The 19,350-nt window shown below is 38.8% G+C and overlaps 1 protein-coding gene across 1 annotated transcript; it reads right to left on the bottom strand.

Annotated features, from left to right (window-relative positions):
* Nucleotides 1-3,562: 3,562 nt before the first annotated feature.
* On the bottom strand, nucleotides 3,563-17,950 carry HACD1 (3-hydroxyacyl-CoA dehydratase 1). Its single transcript, XM_054273979.1, has 7 exons — nucleotides 17,711-17,950; nucleotides 13,501-13,618; nucleotides 12,269-12,287; nucleotides 12,099-12,187; nucleotides 9,240-9,361; nucleotides 6,550-6,728; nucleotides 3,563-5,060 (listed from the first exon to the last, which is right to left on the bottom strand). The coding sequence occupies exons 1-7, from the start codon at nucleotides 17,839-17,841 to the stop codon at nucleotides 4,978-4,980; spliced, it is 741 nt and encodes a 246-aa protein (XP_054129954.1). The 5' UTR covers nucleotides 17,842-17,950; the 3' UTR covers nucleotides 3,563-4,977.
* Between the last annotated feature and the right edge of the window lie 1,400 nt (nucleotides 17,951-19,350).

The raw sequence follows: 19,350 nt of genomic DNA, 5'->3' as shown, positions 1-19,350 counted from the left end.
TTGGGACAGCTCTCAGTTCACTTGTCAGATTTGCTTTTGTGACCTAACAGTTCTCTCCATCTGGGAAGTCATGGGGATGAATCAGCTGGGGACATCTGGCACTCCTCGAGACCCCAGAATGGCACCGGTGGCACCGCGGTGCCTGACACCAACCCGAGAGTGCCACCCACTGTGGAGCTGTGCCCTCCTGGAAGGAGATCATGGAGCTGCCCTTGGCACTCTGAAACCTGCCCTTCAGCAGCCTGGAAAAGCATCCCAGGCAGTAACAATACTGAAACTCATTTGAGCAAGAGAACACAGAGCTCTGCGGAAAAATGGGGAGTTTGTTCTTTAAACAGCCATTGTAACAAACACAGAATGAAACATTTTAATGGGCTACAGGTAATCATCTATAAAAACTGCAGGTTCAGCATGAATTTAAATTGTAAACTGGTAATAAATAATACAGTAAGTCTCAGCACATTTTAGAATATACATTATGAAATAAACTTTGATTTTCAGAAAAGCTTTCACCTTTTTTTAAAAAAACCCACTTAAAAAATCCTGCATGAAATGCAGCGTTTGCCTGCCTGAAAATTTTGATTTATGAGGCCCTACTACCTAGTGCAGAACATTTATTTGTATTAACTTTCCTTTCTTTTTTTTCTTTCTAAGGCAGATTAGGCAAGAGCTTGATTGAAAAACTGTTAACGTCATTTAAACTAATTTGAAATTATAAATTATTGTAACGATTGTGAATTGGTTTCATTCTGGTTTATTTAGTAACCATACACATATCCTAATATCCACTGAAGTAAGCTACTGTGAAGACTAAGAGTACAACAATCAGAGCAGTAGCTAGACCTAGATTTAAAATGTACCTAGATTTAAAATATTTCCATCTGGTCACAGAACAGGTCTCCATGCATCTCTCTGTTAACTAGACTTGCAATCTATCCAAGAACATGAACCTGGCTAAATGTTATGTTCAATGGGAATGGGAAACAGCACCCTGCACCATTTCTCCAAGTCAGTTTATGTTGAACTGAGCTGTTGAGGTTGGTGTGCCATGCCCATCCTGGCAGACCTGTCCATCTCCAGACATGTAGGCTAACAGATAGCAAACCAGAGCTGAGTGGAGTGGGAAAGCCTCTCTGTAACACACCCTCTGTGCACAGAGATCCTCCAGCTGATCCCCTGAGCTCCCTCAGCACACAGTAATGACAGCACACTGAGTAATCACAGCTTCCTCTCATCTCACATCCTGCAGGGTGGGAGAAATTACATCTATCAGCTACTGCTCACCATGGCCTCAGGGACCCCTTGCCAGGTAACACAGAAGATGCAATACCTCAGCACCATGTTCCTTGCTGCTGGCCATGCCCTGAAGCCAGAATCTGACCTCCAAACATTCTGAGCTGAGCTGTGAAACAACCCAGTCTGCCCCAAAACAGCTTTTCATAGTATGTGAGTGCTGGGAAAAACCTCAAGAAATCCAGCTGCTTTCAGGTAGAGTTTATACAAAAGATGGTTTCTGTTTCTACCAATAGTAGGAAAAGTCACCTGATTAAAAGGAATCTCCCTATTTCTATATACTGCTATTCAAAAAGTTTCATAAAGCCATGCTCTATATAAATTCATTTCAGAAGGCCTATATAGAACAAATAAGAGAATACCTTTATAAAGACAATTTGTTAAAAGACTACATGAAAACATTAGAGATGATGATGTTTGAATACATTCCTAATCTTACCTAAGCAGGAGGATTTAAATGCTTTAGAAAACTAGGAATATTGCAGAGAAAAGACAAAAAGACAGATGTAAAAAAGAAGTTGGAAAGAGAGCACCATATGAAAATCATACTTAAGTTTTAATATCCATTTGACAGGTTAATTAAATGTTTCAAGATGGTATATTGAAATTTAAATATAACTACCTAGGATAAAATCCTAGCTGAAGTCAAGAGCAAGAAGATTTTACCTGCAATTCTCACTATGTTTCAGAAGATATGTTAACAGAACCAGCAACCAGACAAGAGGAAAAGGCCTCAGGCTCTGTCAGGGGAGGCTCAGGTTGGACATCAGGAAGAATTCCTCCATGGAAAGGCTGGTCAGGCATTGGAACTGGCTCCCCAGGGAGGTGGTGGAGTCACCACCCCTGGAAGCATTCAAGAAGCAGCTGGACATGGCACTCAGTGCTACAGTCTAGTTGATGTGATGGTGTTCAGAGGTTGAACTTGGTGACCTTGGAGGTCTTTTCCAACCTTACTGATTGAAAGGAGGCTTCAGGGAAAGGTTTCAGTCAAAAAAACAGAAGGAAGAAAAGAACATGTTGCTTACTTTTTTTAGGTAAATGTCATGTAAACTAATCTACATGGCAATCTCTGGTCAATGAAACATTGAATGTGATACTGAGAGTAAATTTTAGCTTTACTTTTATTAATTCATTATTTAGCAAGAGTGTTTTGTAGCTGTAAATCCAGTTTTAAATCGTATCATTACCTTGTACATTGTTGCTTTATGGAAGTGCAACCCAAGATTGTAGCAAACAGTGTTGGTTTTTTTCATTTCATATGTACAAAAGGATATAAAAATAGATCCTTGATTAACATATGATAATATCCTTAGGCCACAATGAAAATAAATATAAAACACTTATATAGTGCAAGTATTTCCTTTAGTAAGGATACTATCTACAGGACACACTCATCTGATCAAGGATTTCAAATCCAATGCATTTTCAATGAATTGATAGCTATGGTCTTCAGTGAGCTGCTCTGACAGTAAAAAGAGACACAGAACTTAATCCAATCTTAGTTTTTCATATTTCATCACACTCTTCTGTTTGCTAATGGAGATATACTTCCCAAAACTGCCAATATGTTCCTCATAGTTTATAAAACAGTACTGAAAGAATGTTGGACACATACAACTGTTAGTCTGAACACATAATAACACAACTATTTTGTGATTCAGTGTTGTAAATGTAATTAATATTAAAACTTTTAATCATTTTAGCTGCATATAAAACAGAAGTAGTAAGTTAAATTAGAGCACCTTGTGTGAAATTTAAGGAATATAAAGATTACACCTTTTAAAATTTAAAGAAATACAACTGTTCTGTCTCAAGTCCACTATGCACCTGTCACATAAAAGGAAATTCATTTATGTGTAATGAAGACATACATAAATATCACAAATCCAAGGCACAACATGGATTTTAAAAGTTAGTGATATAGCAAATTCTTACTTTTTTAATAAATTACTTAATACACTTTATTCTGGCATATCTACAAATTTCAAAAAGCTGTATTATCATTGAAGCTAAAAATGGAAACTGTCTATTCAAATATGTAGTTCAATCTCTTGCCAACTTTAACTGAAACGCTTCCAAGACACTGCGTGCATTGATAAGCATTGCTGTGTCATTCCATAATTGAACTAATCAGTAGGACCTTTCTTCTGATATTCATTGCCTCTTTCCCTTGTTCCAAATTCATGATAGCTACACCTCCATACTTTTTAAAGTTCTTCCATATTTATCATAGAACAAAGAATTACACATATTAGCAACTCAATCTTTCCCACTTCCACTAGTTTTGTTATTGTTCTCTGAGCTTTCAGAAGATTATCCAATTCTTCATGCCTGAGGTAGCCAAAACATAAGACTCTACTCCAGAAATTACCTCAGCAACCACAAGTATTCTGATTTACAGCTGCCTGATGCAGCTCTTCCACATATGCATACACTTCTTTTGACATCAGTGAAGCCAGAAACAAGACAGGTTTGCTGCCTATATTTCCAAGGCTTCATACCACATTACTACATTTCAATCTTCTCTCTCTTACTCAGTATCCAAGTTTCCTCAAATGCATCACCTTTTCTCTGAATCTGCTAGGCTGTTAGATCAAAACCTTTCAATTTGTTGGACCTCTCCCACTCAAGTATCATATAGTATAAAATCACCTCTAACTTCTATCAGTATACTGTAGATCCTTCCTGCAGATTATTGAAGACATGAAATAGAATTAGGTCAACACAGTATAAACAATTAATGGGGAGGGAGCAATTAAAATTTCCCAATGGGATGAATCAAAGCACAATTTATATTTTAGGATGATATTTTAAATATATTTTATCCCACCAAGCTATTGAAAAGAAGTCAAATAAAGTCAAATATCTCACCATAGCTACAGATTTTCAATGCAATACTGATTTTTCTGCATACATACTTTAAATGTAGAATAGGAAACATGCTGACAATCACCTTTGCTCTGCAAAGGAGTCCCATTCCAGCCACTGATTAGAGAAAGGAAGGCACAACCTGTCTTCTCCTCAGCACAAACTTTTAACCAGTTAATATTATATCTATTACCCTAAGTATCTTTAAAATTACATATGAAAATACAGAGAGGTCTAAATTTGCACTGACAATCAAGAATTCAACTCTTTTCAAAAGTCCTTCTGGAATTCTGCATGTGATAGTGTAATTAAAAAAAGGTTAAACAACGTGCTACAGTACTTATAATTGGAAAGATATTACTTAATATAAAGCTTAAATACCATTCAATTCACCTAGTCTATGAAAAACATCATTACCTAATTTACACTCTGATTTCCAGAAGACTCACTTTCAGTACAACTTATCAACTCTTCTTCTGTTCTTGATAATGACTACAGGTCATAACAGAACTTTCAGAAGAGAAGGCACAGTAGCTAACTATTATAATTCTTAAAGCTACTCATCAACCTATTGAAAAAAAGAAAATATTTCTTTGAAGAAATGAACAATTAAAAACCAAAGTGAATCTGAGGATGAAAAGGTATGTCTCAAAATATATTAATTGCAAAAATAATACAGTCCACAGGCACAGGCACAGTTGTTTATTCTTGTTCCATGTTTTAAAACTTGGACTCAGAAAAATCAGAGGAAGTTTTGGGTCTTTACCCTCTCTTCTTTTCCTTTCCACTGAAAGCACCATGGTTACACAGCTTGATTCAATCGTCCTTTTCCACAATCACTTCTCCATGAAGCACTCTTCTTCTCTGCCGCAGCATGTGGAAGTACAGTTGTGGAAATACTTGATCAAAGCATAAAAGAAAGCAAATTAGATGGAAAAATTCAACAGATCACATAATGGAAAACCACTATTTTACAGAATGATGAACTGAGTAAAAATTATAGCACACAGTGGTTGAGTTGATTAAGGTGAATAATAACAAGTCATGAATATTGCAGTGATTTAAAAAACAATAATTACTCAAAGCTCATTTATCCCTGAATAAATACCCTGTGTTCAAGGAACTTCACTCCAACAGTTTCCTTGTAGAAACAGGATTTCACCACATTCTGGTAGTGCTTGAAGACTTCAAATCTGTCCTAAGCATTTTTGAAGACTTGGAGGAGGATACAAATTTACCCTATTTGTTCAAGTCTGAAGGAAGGAGATCCCTCTTTGCTGTCCCTCTGCCATCTATTATATTACTGTCCTACTAACAGAGTTGATCTTTATATTTAATGGCTAGAAAACTGGGTTTATTCCTACATCTGTTACATAAACAGATGTAAAACTGTTCGTAAGTTATCACACCTTAGAATATTTTTTGTTGACATAAATCTCTCTAGTTGTCCTTCATGACTTCTTAGAACCAAAAATTTAAGTGTGTGCTCATATTGCAAAAGTCCATATTGAATGTTGCCTTCTCAAAGGAATACCTTTCATGAATGCAGATCACAGACTCTTTAACTTCAGTTTTCCTGCTTTTCAATTTCTCTCTCTAATCTGCTGCCTCAATGTACTTAAATGTATTTTAAAATGTATTTTAAAATATATATATTCAATTATTGATATTATCTAAAATATTACATTTGCCTAGTTTGGTCTAGCCCTATTCATGGTGGAATATCTGGTATATCAGGGTGCTTTCTCTTTGTCTTCACTGCTTAGGTAGCAGTGGAGATAACACTGGAAGTGAAAGACAGATAAGATACTCTCTCCACTGTTGCCTCCATGGTTTCTGGCATGCATAAGTACAAGGGTAAACTGATTAAACCAGGGACTGCAGGTGTTCAGAGAGGTTTGGGGGGGATGATTTCTGTGAAAATGAAATCTTAGAGAATACTGCTTCAAGTTTTTCCTGAGCATGCTTGAATGATGGTTTTTCCAAGGTAAATGGTTATTAGTAGTAAAAAGCCACAGCAAATCTCTGGCACAACTTGCAGAACCATTTTAAAGTCATTATTTCAAAGTGGGAGAGGCACTAGAAAGTCCCAGTGACACAGTTACAGACATATCTGTGTGTAAGCAGAAACTTTTCTTACTTCATCCAAGTCTGAGAAATAATTTTAGCATGCTCATTAAAATTTTTAAGGCAGATTATGTTCCTAAGCAGATAACAGGACAGTAAATTTCAGCCTAACCAATTAAAGCACATAAAGCTTGGCACAACAGAAAGCAGGCTCTTACAGTAGAAAGTGTTCAGCAAATTTTAATACAGGCAGTGTTTATAGCATCGCTGAAGATTTATTTTTATGATGTTAAAATGTTTCTATAGTTAAACAGTACTTACATGGCACATAGGAGAACATGACAATAATAAGGAAGTAATAGTAGTCAAAGGAGACGTTGTATTTGTTGGGAAGTCTCAGTGAAAACATTCCTGTTTTCTTCACATAGGGTAAAGCAGCATATATGGTTAGCAGTTCACCTGCAACTCCAGCAGGATACAAAACGATAAAAAAGTTGTATCTGCATTGAAAAATAATAAGAATAAAAAAAAAAAAAACTTGTGAGAAACACTCCGTAAACTTAAAAATTTCTCTTGTTATTATTAGTGGCACACTAATAGAAATACATTTTAAATATGTACATTAGAAATGTATTAAAGTGGTTCCTGCACCAGAATCAGGGATCACATCTTGACTTGACACAAAATATCAGTTTCAGTTACTTTCAGTAGAGTTGCTTGATTGACAAGAGAATTCCTCAGTGCTTTGTTTAAAAACAGAGAAGTGTCAGAACATTTTTATCTCTTTCTAATAGAAGAACCCTCAAATTTTTAGTCTCTGGTAATGAATTTTTTTAAATGTACTATTCTTACTCCTATTGTCACCAACAGGATTCAGACCAGGACTGAATCTCAGATGATCCTACATATTTTCATCACAGTGCACACAGACTGGGTCAGTTGTATGTACTACAAATTGTTTGAAGATAATGACAATGTTGAATAGCATCAAGAGCTTGTTTTACTCACTACAACATGGGAATACTACATTTACCACTAATGGAAATTGTAATAAAAAGAGAAAGGAAAATTACTGTGCCAGAAACTTATCAGATCCATTTTAAAGTGAGATGATGTTCAAATAAAAGGCAAAACATCCAAAGATGAATGTGAAAGAAAATGTGATTTGAATGCCAAAGGCCACATAGGCAGAGACAGAGTGAAAATTGTAATCAAGAGGTTATGTGCTGTCCTTTCACACAGTGCACCAGGAATATGCAGGCTCTCCTATGGAACAATTCTCCAGTTCATATAAGGAACAGCAATGAGAGCTGTCACAGAGAAAGGTATAATGTGCACTCCCTGACCAAAAGAAATGAGATCCAAAACAGCAGCAACTAAGCATGAAATCCTCCTAGAAGCAGAAGGGCTTAGAAGACTCACAGATATGAGGAATCACAGAATAGTTCAGGTTGGAAGGGACCACAATGAGTCACCTGGTTCAGTCTCCCCACTCAAGCAGGGTTATCCTAAGGCACATGGAACAGGATTGTGTCCAGATGGGTTTTGAATATCTCCAGTGAGGGAGACACTGGATTTTCTCTCTGGACAATCTGTTCCAGTGCTTGGTCACCTGCACAGTAAAGAAGTTCTTCCTCATGTTCAGGTGGCACTTCCTGTGCATCAGTTTCTGCCCTTTGCCTCCTGTCCTATTGCTTGGCAGCACCAAGAAGAATGCAGATTAGATAAGAAGGAACTAATACCTTACATATTGTTTGTCTCTATGCAGTTATAAGCTAAAGATCAGAAATTCCATCTCTCTTGGTATTGAATACATGCCCAGTTGTGCTGTTTGTTTATCCATAAATCTTGAAGGGATATTTTAGACTTTATGAAAAAATAATATATTTTAAAATGTGTTATTTATATTAATATTTCACCATATGTCTTTTCAGTAAGAATGTTGGTTTTCCCTACTGTCTATATTATGGAAACAAAATTCTGTTATTCAAGGCACGCTGACCTGATGGTAAAAATTATTATCTGTCAATGTAATTTGTTCTGAGTGCATTTCTCTTTCTGAAGTCTGTATTAAAAAAAACTACTGATGATAGCCAATCTGAATATCTTTAAGTTTGTCATTTAGTGCTTAAACAAGTCTCTCACTTAGGCACTAGCAAAAAAGAAACGTTTTATAAGAATAGACATAAATATCAGACACATCAAAGAAGCACACTAGAAGCATCAAACCTGGATTACCTATAAAACAAAAATAAAGGAAAATAACAAACAAACTCTTTTAAATAGGAGTCATCTGTACTGAATGTAGCTTAGATATTCTTCTTCTAACATAACAAGACTGCCTTACATGTATTTTTCAAATAATTACTACATGGAATACTATTCCAGTCAAGTCTCCTGATAAACACACACGGTCTGTGTAGTGTATGTGATCTAGTGGCCAACCTTAAGAATGCTTCAAAATCAAGACAGTTTTGATTCGGAACTCAATTTTTGTGGCCTAAACTAAGTCAGTATTTAACTTCACTACATGGATATAATCTTACAAAAGCTCTGATAAAGCAGAACTTCTTATAAAGTAATAATACAGACTGAGTGACAACAACTCCCACATTTTCAAAAAACTACCATCCACAAAGACTAGCACAGGTGATTAATTTTGGGCACTGTATTCAGAGCATCATGAAGAGACATACTGCAAATTCAAAGATGAGATAAAAAGATAGAGAAATAAAATTAGAGTAAGTGAAAAAAAATTAGAGTAAGTGAAAGCAGAGTTCAAACTGTGAGACACAGAAAGCAAAGAAAAAAACATACTCCAAAAACATCAGCTAAAATGTTTTTAACATATTAAACCAAACAGCAATGATCCCAAGCACAGACAGCAACTGACTTGCACTTTGCTGACACATAACCAAAGCTCAAACATCTGCTCTCCTGTGTGTTAGTTCAGCATGCATGAAACCAACATGCACAGAACCATGAAAAACTCAAGTGCAAGACATCTCCACCTGGCCCATTTAATGAAGTATGGCAAATGGTTGAGCAGGTTGAATGTGTAGAAGGAATATCGAGTAATCTCTGTCACAGTCCATACCACCAGAAAAAGAATAACGCTCTCCTCATTCTGGATCTGCAGAAGTATAAAGAACCAACATTTTCTTCATTCTTAGGCTTCTTTTCTGTGCAAACTGCAACAGACTTCTCTTTAAGATATATAGAACAGAACTAGTACCTTGTAAAGAAAAACAATTTTGGCACAAAAGTGATATGCTGAAACCATGACCATGTACAGTTCATTATCATATGTGATTACTAACAAACAGACATTTGTCAAATTGAGCAATCTTCCTCCATTATGCAAATATCAAAACATAAAACCCTATAATTATGCTTATTCTTCCTCGGTGTTTTCTACCTACATTCCACTAGACTATCTAACTATCCCCCTTCTATTTGTGGTTTATCTACTTGTTCATGTTTTTTCTCCTCAAAACAGCAAGAACAACAAAATACTACAGAAGGTATGTTCTTCTCATAATCACTTTTTAATCATTCTGCATTTCACTACTCCATTTCCTAGATTTTCTCTTACTTTTCATCTTGCTTCTTCTTCGATATATAATGCACATCTCCATGAAACTTTAGACAAAAGGAATTGCTTTATATAACCTACTAACTGGATCTTGGTCACAGAAGATCAAGCTTGGCAGACTTCAGGGAGCTCTAAGATAGTTGAGGAGCTGGAGCATGGATGGCTCTCTAAATGAAGAGTAGTTGGTAGACCAGAAGCTCTAGGTAAACTCACTCAACAATCCCATGTAAGATTTAAGTTCTGAGTCATTAAACTGCCTCATCAGTAAGTAGCACATTTCTGCTGTTTCAAAACACCAAGTCTTTTTCACTCTGAGTGAACAAATAAACAAAAGTCCCCAAATACAGAGAAGGCACCTGGGGATCTATTACAGACACTACCTTCTGTGAGGAAAAATTACACACAAGTAATTTTCTTTCCTTTAAGAGGGGAGGAATTTTGTAATACACTTCTATGCCTGAAGGCTGAAAAGCTCCAGGGATGTCTGTGAAATAGAATAAAGCAACACAAGTTTTGTTAAAATTATAAAAGAGGGAAATGATTTTTCAAAATAAAATGCAACTTGGTGACAAAGCTTAATATATCTCCAAGATGCTGAAAATCCACAACTCTGACAAAAGTCAAAAAGAATTATAAGTGCTCATAAAATTGCACCCTCAATGTGTCAGTCAAAGAAGGTGCAATTTTAGCAGAAGGATCTCACCAACATCATAAAGAAAATGGAGACAAAAATAGCACCAAAATCACAAACAAATAGCAGCAATTGAAGTGCAAAGACACCCAAACAAATATGCAAAGGTAAAGACAGAATTAGGCTGTTCTTTGCCTCATGCAATTAGAGACAAACATTGATAACTCAAACTTGGATTCATGGCACAGGGCTAAATCCAAGCAGAAGAGCTTTAAATAAGTATGCAGAGAATTTCTATCTGCTGCCTTGCAAATCTGCAGTCAAGTGGGGAGGTCTGGCTCTGGCTATTATCACTGACGTGCCTCTCACCACCCAAAGTGACCCTGAACATTCATGCCTGCTAAGCAATAACAGCATGAAATACAATCAGACATACATTCAAATGCATTTCTTCTTGGACACAGCTTGGCCTACAGTAGTGTAGATAGAGGAAATAAAAGAAATTGCTGGATAGGCTTAAGATTTAGTCCACTGCAGATAGTAAAAAAGGCAAAATGCAGTGCTATAGTCCAGCTCATGTGTAGATATTCAATAAAGGAATCTTGTTAATCTTTGAGACATTTTGCCTTACAGAAAAATATAAAAAGTTAGCTTACAAAAAAAAAACCTAAACCAAACTAAAACAAAACCAAAAAAACTCCAAATCAAACCTAAAAACAAACAACAACAAGAAAAAAGAAGAACAAAAAAATTAACCCTATGAAAACCCTATTTACTTTATTCCATGTCAAAGGAAAAGATGCAGTGTAGAAAACAAGTCCTCTTGTGAAATGAAATGAAGATTTGATAACTGAGGCAGGTGCTAGGATAATTCATCTGCAGAAAGGCCTATGCCATCTGCTGGTGAGACAGTTTAATGGCTCAGCTTTTCAAGTTCTGAAGAAATTCAGGAGCTCAAACTCTATCACTTAATTTTTTATACGCCTCTCATAGAAAGCACACCTCACAAATTGAACCTGATGTCCTTACCTACTAGTTGTGAACTGCTTGCTTCATTCTACTAATGGATCACTAACCTTACAACAGCCACCCAAATCCAGGCAAATAACTATTGTCATTTACACAAGTCCTTAAGTGCCATTGTGACACACTAGAAGTCATCAAATTAACAATCTTAACAGATTACCGTAACATTAAAATTTTGAGAAGGCTTCTAAAAATAATAGCAAAATCGCTACCATGTTTATCCATGTGAATTCAAGACATAGATTTAAAAACATGAATTTACCTTTTATTTAGATTAATTCAGCAAGTGCTAATTAAAATTTTTGAAAGGGAACTGTTAACACTAGGGTAGTTTTGTTTGTAAATAACAGGAGTAGTCATTGATTTCATTTAGGCAGACCACAGAGGGCACGATGCTGAAAACACGGATGATTCACAGCTACGACCCAGACTCCGTCTCCTGGCAAGAATCACACAAATTCTATTTTGCAACCCTAACTTCCAAAATTGCACTCAAATATGTAAGCATTCTCTACAGGAACAGAATTAATTTTTAGCTTGGTCTTCCTTGTGAAATGAGAACTGAAGTAATAGCTTCTCCTTAAAAGCAATCAAAACATAATTTGCTCAGACACATACCTGTTTGATACTGTGTGCAATGAACCACACCATGAAGATTCTGGAACTCACTTGGACCCCAGTCACAAGCACAGATGTGCGAACTATTCCTTAAAAAGAGAAACATGTTATCTCTGCTCCACAGTTCATGTTTTAACTAGCTACAGGAGAAACTAAAACAAAGAACTCACCAACTGCACAGTGGATTACCTGTAAATAAAAATGTCAGAGGTTACTGATGTGTGGCATCAGTTACTAGCTACCTTATAAACATGGCCTTTTGACATTAATATAAACCTAGGCTCAATTCTGGATTTTGTCTCCCACTAACAGTCTTAAAAAGAAATACATGGCAGAGCCCTGGCAATCAGTGTTGGGATGGTCCCATCTGAGCTGTGCAAATACATGAACAACATTTGTTTTTCAATTTAATTGTAAATATTAGACATTTATATACTTACAAAGCATTTTTTTCAACTAGTAAGCTTATCTTCCTTTACCTTACTCAAAGAACAATTTTACAGGACAGTGTAGAGGAAGTCACATAAGGAATGCTAACCACACAGCAATTTTAAAATGTTCTACATTTATTACAGATTATTAACATTAATATACTTTTGTCAATGACAGCTATGAAGCTTGAGATACAAAGTATTTTCTGGTCAGTAATGTTTAGCAAATGAAGAGCTTTTCATAATTTTGGCAGGTTTGAATAGAATTACAGTGAAAGTTTAACAGCACAAAAGCTTATATGCAGCTGATGACATGAGTTTAACAGTTGTTTGAACAAGAATGTTGTAGGCAGATTGAGAAAAAAAATTAAAATGTAGATAGACATTCTTTGCTGTGCCTGGGAAAGAACTGCAAGTGCTCCATAAACCCAGCAATAAAGCTTCATTCCACAGATGTACCAGAACTGAGACCAGTAGTGTACAGTTTGCAAAAGTATTACTTAAAGAATGCTTTGCAAATCTTCCACAGACCCTGTAGCAATGGGTTATATGGGGTGTGTGAATCCCATCTTTAAATAAGTAGAAGCAGGAAAGGCAGAGAAGGATAGTAAGTCCAGTATAAAGAGTATATTCTTTATATATACTCAATCTCTGAGATGGTGATATCTACTACACTAGAGGGCTGATCTGCTGGCTGTAATGCCTTCAAGATTTTGCCTTTTGCATTAAAGACTCTCAAATCAAAGCAGTTCCCAGGCACTGACTTAAAGAAATATTAGAATTAAATCTGAAAAACACATGCTGATTTGTTTCAAGTAATCACCTCGTCCCACCCCCAAAACTTCATTAAATAATAAAGTAAAAAGGACTTTTAGAACTAATATAATATTCTTATTTTAAATTCAGGAAAATAATGTGTTTTGCCTATGATATGCAGCATCCAGTAAAGCAAACTAATGTTTAAAATTTACCTCAAGCAAAGCAAATGTCTGGAAAAATTTAAGCGTCTTTTGAACGCTTCTGAATAAGCCTCTATGTGTTCCTTTCTGTATATAAAACCGCACCATGGCAATACCTAATACCAGCCACCTATAAAAGAAAGAGAATGGATACATTTCAAATTAGAATTCTAAAAATATCCATCCATTGTAAATAATTTAGTAGAGTAGTTTTCTTCCCAGGTTAACTTTGATTCTTCACTTGTTGGTGTTCTTAGATAATGAAAAAATATCTTTAGACATAAATAGTATATAATATTATGTAAACATTACACTCATCTCTTTACTTGGAAAATAATGGAGAATAATTTGCTGCCTTCTGAGGATTGACTAAATTGAGGGAACCCCCCAAAACCACCCATCCATCAGACTTTTCTCCAGCAGCGACTACGTATTTTTATGTAAATGTTTATGTATCTATTAAATCCTCATGCATCTTGACTATTAAATACTGTTATTTGAAACCACATGGTGAGCTTGGCGCTGAAGTCACTGTTTGAGTTACAAGTTTGTCAAAGGACTGGAATTTATGCACGTCAGTTTTACATTTTTCATGGTCTCTCAACTCACTGATTTCAGGACTGACTAGTGATTTTAATGCTCCTGTTTGTGATTGTCCAAACAAAGGTACCACCATAATTATGTTTTCCAAAGTGTTGAGAAGTGTTTTAAAAGTTGACTTAAAAATCAGATTCCAAAGTGCTGAGAGATGGATGTTCTATGCTCCTGACCTCAAGAAACATATTTAACGAGCACATTTGAGGGTGTTGGATAAATTTATTTTGTTTTTTTTAGGAAACTGAACAATGATGCCAACTAATAACCCTTCCAATGTAAAGAAAGAAAAAGTAACAGTATCTTTTAATCATAGTAGAATTTGACATATAATTTAAATTGAGATTTAGAATGGAAATTGAGATAAAAAATAAACATCTAAATTGTGGGTTGATCCCACCACATGCCCAGACACTGTAAAATAATCCAAGGCATGAGGAATACCTTCCATGTAATAAACCCATTTTTATATAATAAGGATTTTCAAAACAGCGTACTATATTTTCCTTAATCATGGGATTGATTGGGTAGGAATGGACCTTAGAGATCATCTAGTTCCAACCCCCTCTGCCATAAGCAGGGACACCTTCCACTAGACAAGGTCACTCAGGGCCCCGTCCAACCTGGCTTTGAACACTTCCAGGAATGGGGCATCCAGGAGTTCTTTGGGAAACCTCTGCAAGTGCCTCACCACCCTCTGAGTAAAGAATTTCTTCCCAATATCTAATCTAAACCTGCCTTCTTTCAGTTCGAACCCGTTACACTTTATTCTAGTGATAGTCTCTATCACTACAGGTGCTTGTAAAAAGTCCCTCACCAGCTCTCTTGTGGGCTCCCTTCAGGAACTGAAATTATGTCACCCTGGAGCCTTCCATTCTCCAGACTGAAAAACCCAACTCTCTCAGCCTTTCAGACCTACACTCCATTCTTAAAACATCACATCAGCAAGAAGACTGAAAACTTCAGGTTTCAATCAAAAAAAACTAAGAAAGTACAAAAATTCTTTAACATAGACATAGGCATAGCAAGAGCTATGGATGGCTATTTGGAGAGGTAAAAATAAAAATCAAAAATGACAAAAATTTTAGTTTAATGTCTTCTCTGAAATTGCTGGGAACAATTACTCAGTCCTTTCACTCTCCACAAAGCCATGGCAAGTATATTCCGCAGCAACAAGAGCTCTGGCTAAGGAAGGGCCCAAGTGACAAAGCAGAAGGGCTTCAGAAATACTCAGAGACAGGTTCAGAGAGATTACAAACATCAGCGAAATATTTACATAAACACTTGGACAAATGTTTAACTCATCCTCCTGCAGTCCTCCCTGAGCATAAGGTATAGGCTAGCACTGGAAACAGGGTACCTGGACACAGCAATGTTTGGTCAGACCCCCTGTGCCTGGATCCTGACAGCTCCTGGCTCACCTCGCATGGCACGGACGTCAGTGCCAGCCCCTCTACAGCTCCCTAGCACGGCGGCCTCTGCTATGCAGCCACTTGGTGTGCCCCATTCCAGCACTTCATGACAGCATTTCAAACTCACATAGAGCTAGTCAGGCTTCCCCACACAGCAGGAATGATTCCCCTCTTTGATCCCTTCTACTTTAAGCCCGTGAATCTGATCTGTCAGCGCTCCAAAATTTTCCCCTGCAAGTGTTACTTAGATTTTATAACAGATTTTAAATATGAGTGCATTTATTTCAGGTTGTCTCCAACCACTGTGGAAACGAAGAATTACTGGAATATCACTGGAAGTCTTTCACAGTGGAGCTGCTCCGTTTTACAGTGAGGTGTTTGACAAGAGGAAGGTGATGGTGAATTTACATCCAGCTGGCAGCACAAATGTGGCAGCAACAGCTCTGTATGTGACTTAGACTGTGAAGTCATAATATATTTAATCTAACAAGGCATTTTCTGCATATCATTCCACAACCAAAGCATAAGCATTGCAGAGAGAAGTAATCTTGGACTACACTCAGAATCAAAGATAGCAAGTGTATTTTTCTTAAAGGATTTTTTTATGTGGACATAAATTTCTGTAGATAGATTTATTCAGCTGTTGATGGCTTTGACTTTGGATCTCAGGAAAGTCCTCATACTGATTATTACAAATCACCAGGAAATGGAAAACACCTTCTGTAATAAAGGCAGCATCTCCAGTTGGGACTTTCAGCAAAACTGAGTATTGATCTGTCATTTTAGTCCCTTAAATCTGTTTAGAGACAAAGATAGGCTGCAGATTTTTTTATCAGAATGGTTGTTAACATGTAGTTATGCATTAGTTTGTTAAAACTCCAGAAACATTTTGATATATTGCACTACCACCTGGACAACTGGACAAATATACTGTTCTAGTTAAATATTTATCCTGCGTAGTGTCTCTGTTAAGTATACTTGTATTTCAGATATGTATTTTTCTCTTAAATTGTGCCCATAAATGATTATAAGAATTTATTCCAACCTCTTTTATTTCTGTTTCCACATAAAAAAATCCAATTTTGTGTGCCCTAATTTCTTTTGATATTAATGGAAAATGAGAGAGAAGGAAGTGGGAGATACTGATGCAGCACCTAAGGTCAAAACTAATATGGTTCGATAATCTTTTAGAGACATGTAAAAGTCAGTGGCAAGAGTCAGTGTTCATTAGCAAATTCACACATGGAGCACAAGACTGGTAATTCAATGAGGTAACATTAACCTCACGTAAAAGCACTTTTCAAAAAGTGCTGCAATAATATATGAGCAGACTTTAATAAATAATCAAGATTCACAGTTGCTAGTGAGAAGAAAGCCATTACGATCACATTCCTGGCTTTCTCCAGCAGTGCTTGAGCTCCTGCCTCAACTGCGGCGTGTTAGTTTTACTCTACGGGATTCAAAGGGCAGTGAGACCACCCATTAGTAACCAAAGGAAAACTGTTCTCATGATGAATATCACACTAGAAGTTGTAATTTTTTTCATTCTTAGCTTTCTTTTAAACACGTGGAAATGGACAGGTTGAAGTTTTTTCCCCCAGGAGTTAGTGAACAGTGAAAATCTTCAAGAAGTGAGAATATGTGCTTCAAGAATTAACAACATAAACCTGACTGCCCTCTTTTCTGATAGCAAAGCCTCGCAGCACGGAGCACAAGCTCAAAGGAACCTCCCGGGCTACTGCTCTGCGTGCCCCGGTCCCCGCTCATCGCTCCTGCCCGCGGGCCGGGCCGGCTTTGGACAGCTCTGCCCGCCGGGAGCCGGGGCGGGCTCTGCTCGCTCACAGCCCGGGCGCACCGACCGCCCCTCGCGGGACCCCGGCCCCGGAGCCGCCGGGCACCGCGGAGCGCTGCCGGCTCCCCGCGGGCGCCCAGCAGCCCCGTCCGCATCCGGGAGGCCGCGCCGCGGGACGCGGCTCCCCCGCCCGGCATGCCGGTCCCGGCTATACTTAACCTCCGCGGCGGGCGCGGGGTGACGCGCCGGCGGCCGGCAGCGCTGCACCGTATTAGGCAATGCTCGGCAGGAGAGGGGAGCCCCGCTGCCGGCGGCTCCCCCGCGTCCCGGCTCTCCCGCCCGGCTCCGCCGGGCCCCCGCCTCGCCCCGGCCGCGCCGCCACCGCTCCGCCGCTCCGCGCCCCGCGCCGCCCGCGCCCGCTCACCCCGCGGTCATGGCGACGTTGTAGAAGATGAGCCATGTCGTGGCCAGGACGCCCAGTTTCTTCTTCTTCTTGCCGTTCTCCTTCTCCTCCACGGCGCCGTTGCCGCCTCCGTCCTCCTCGCTGGACGCCATGGTTCCCCGGCCGGGAGCGTGGGGAGGAGGGGCTCCCTCCGCGGCGGGGCTGGGGCCGCGCTGACAGCCGGACCGGGCGCTGTCTCTCACCCCATCTGTCTTCCCCGAGGGCCGCTGCCGCCGCCAGCGGCTCACATGGCCCTGCTGCTCCTCCCTCCTGCGGGCGCTGCGGGTCTCCCCGGGTCAGCCGGAGCCTGCGGGGGCGGGTGAGCCCCCATCGCGGGGAGATCCTGATGGGACGGTACCTGGCGTCAGGCAGCAGCGGCGGGCACAGCCCACCTCAGAAAAGGTGACAGAAAATAGCGCAGTTCTCGGAAACACAGAAATAGGTGTCTGAGACTGGGAACACCTGGGAGTCTGACCAGAGACCGACTGGTGGGAATATGCCCAGGCCCCCGCCTCGGAGGCCAAACAGCCACCTGCCAGGGTGACAGTCTGGTAGGTCTCCATAAATACCACCTTCAATACATGAGGAAGACTAAGGCTCCCACCTGAGAAAGGGAAATTTCTTCCAAGGGCACCCAGGGCTCTTCTGAAGAGCACCCAGTTGGTAGACTGAAGGATGAGATTTGAGTAAGCAGGTTACCTTGTAAATGTCTGCTCTCTGTGCGAGTGCAAAGGGAAGCTAAGCCAGCACAGGTAGCATTGCTGGGACAGGCTCTGGAAGGGGGAAAGCCTTAGCCTGAGCTAATGTGACATGATGCTTCAAAAGTGTGGGCTGCATCCACTATCCTGACACCTGCACAGTCTCTGCAAGCTTGGGGATGCAGGCTCCTCATTTCCACAGTTCAGCATGGTGACCATGACCTCTCAGCCCAAATACCTCAGACACAGGCATAAACAGTCAGAAGAATTCAAAAACTGGGTCAGGATATCTTTGAAATGCTACTTGTTCAGCAGAATTTAAAGAGTTCAAGTCTATCTACTTTAGAATGGGGTGAGTATTTCAAGGCTGAAGACACCTGGATGTCTCAGGTTGAGGGCCTGCATGTAAAGATAAGTAGATGTGCCAAACAAAACCTAAGTCTGGCCCTCCTCACCAAAGCACACAAGCAGATTTCAGCCTCAAAACACACACCCACTGGCAACAGCAAATGTATAATGTGCAAAATGAGTAGCTAGCAAAAGAGCATATTATGTATGTTCTTAGATTACACTAGGTACCAATATTACACATACACAGATGCTTTTTGTGTTCAAGTGATAAATATAATCCAGTTTAAGAATCCTGTAGTTAAAAAATCAAGACAAAGAATTTACACACAGGATTGAATGACCCAACTCAGAAGTTTTTGCCAATACAGGTTAATCTGAGCCTACATGTCATCTCAATGTGACAGCTGTAAGTTGGTTTAAACTTTAGTTTTCAAAAAAATTTTCAATATTTATTATTTTAATTCTGGATATTCTTGCTATCTTACTTGCACATTTTCTCCACTTGAATTCCTCTTTCTTCAAACCATTCTAACGTTTTGGCTTTGACAATGTAGGGTGGAAAGAGGCATCAAA

This window comes from Melozone crissalis, unplaced genomic scaffold (genome assembly GCF_028551555.1).
Source record: "Melozone crissalis strain CALT ecotype California unplaced genomic scaffold, PUWL_Pcris_2 ptg000016l_1, whole genome shotgun sequence".
Classification (NCBI taxonomy): domain Eukaryota; kingdom Metazoa; phylum Chordata; class Aves; order Passeriformes; family Passerellidae; genus Melozone; species Melozone crissalis.
Note: the sequence above shows the minus strand (reverse complement) of the source record. Positions and strands in the feature narration are given on the sequence as shown.

Bases quoted from the DNA above. Each gene is read 5' to 3' on its own strand.
- HACD1 (XM_054273979.1), bottom strand. From the start codon at position 17,841: ATGGCGTCCAGCGAGGAGGACGGAGGCGGCAACGGCGCCGTGGAGGAG. The intron at 13,619-17,710 runs GTGAGCGGGCGC...TTTCTTTTATAG, and splicing joins AACGTCGCCATGACCGCGGG to GTGGCTGGTATTAGGTATTG. The intron at 6,729-9,239 runs GTGGAGATGTCT...TTTTCAATGCAG, and splicing joins TACTTCATTAAATGGGCCAG to ATACAACTTTTTTATCGTTT.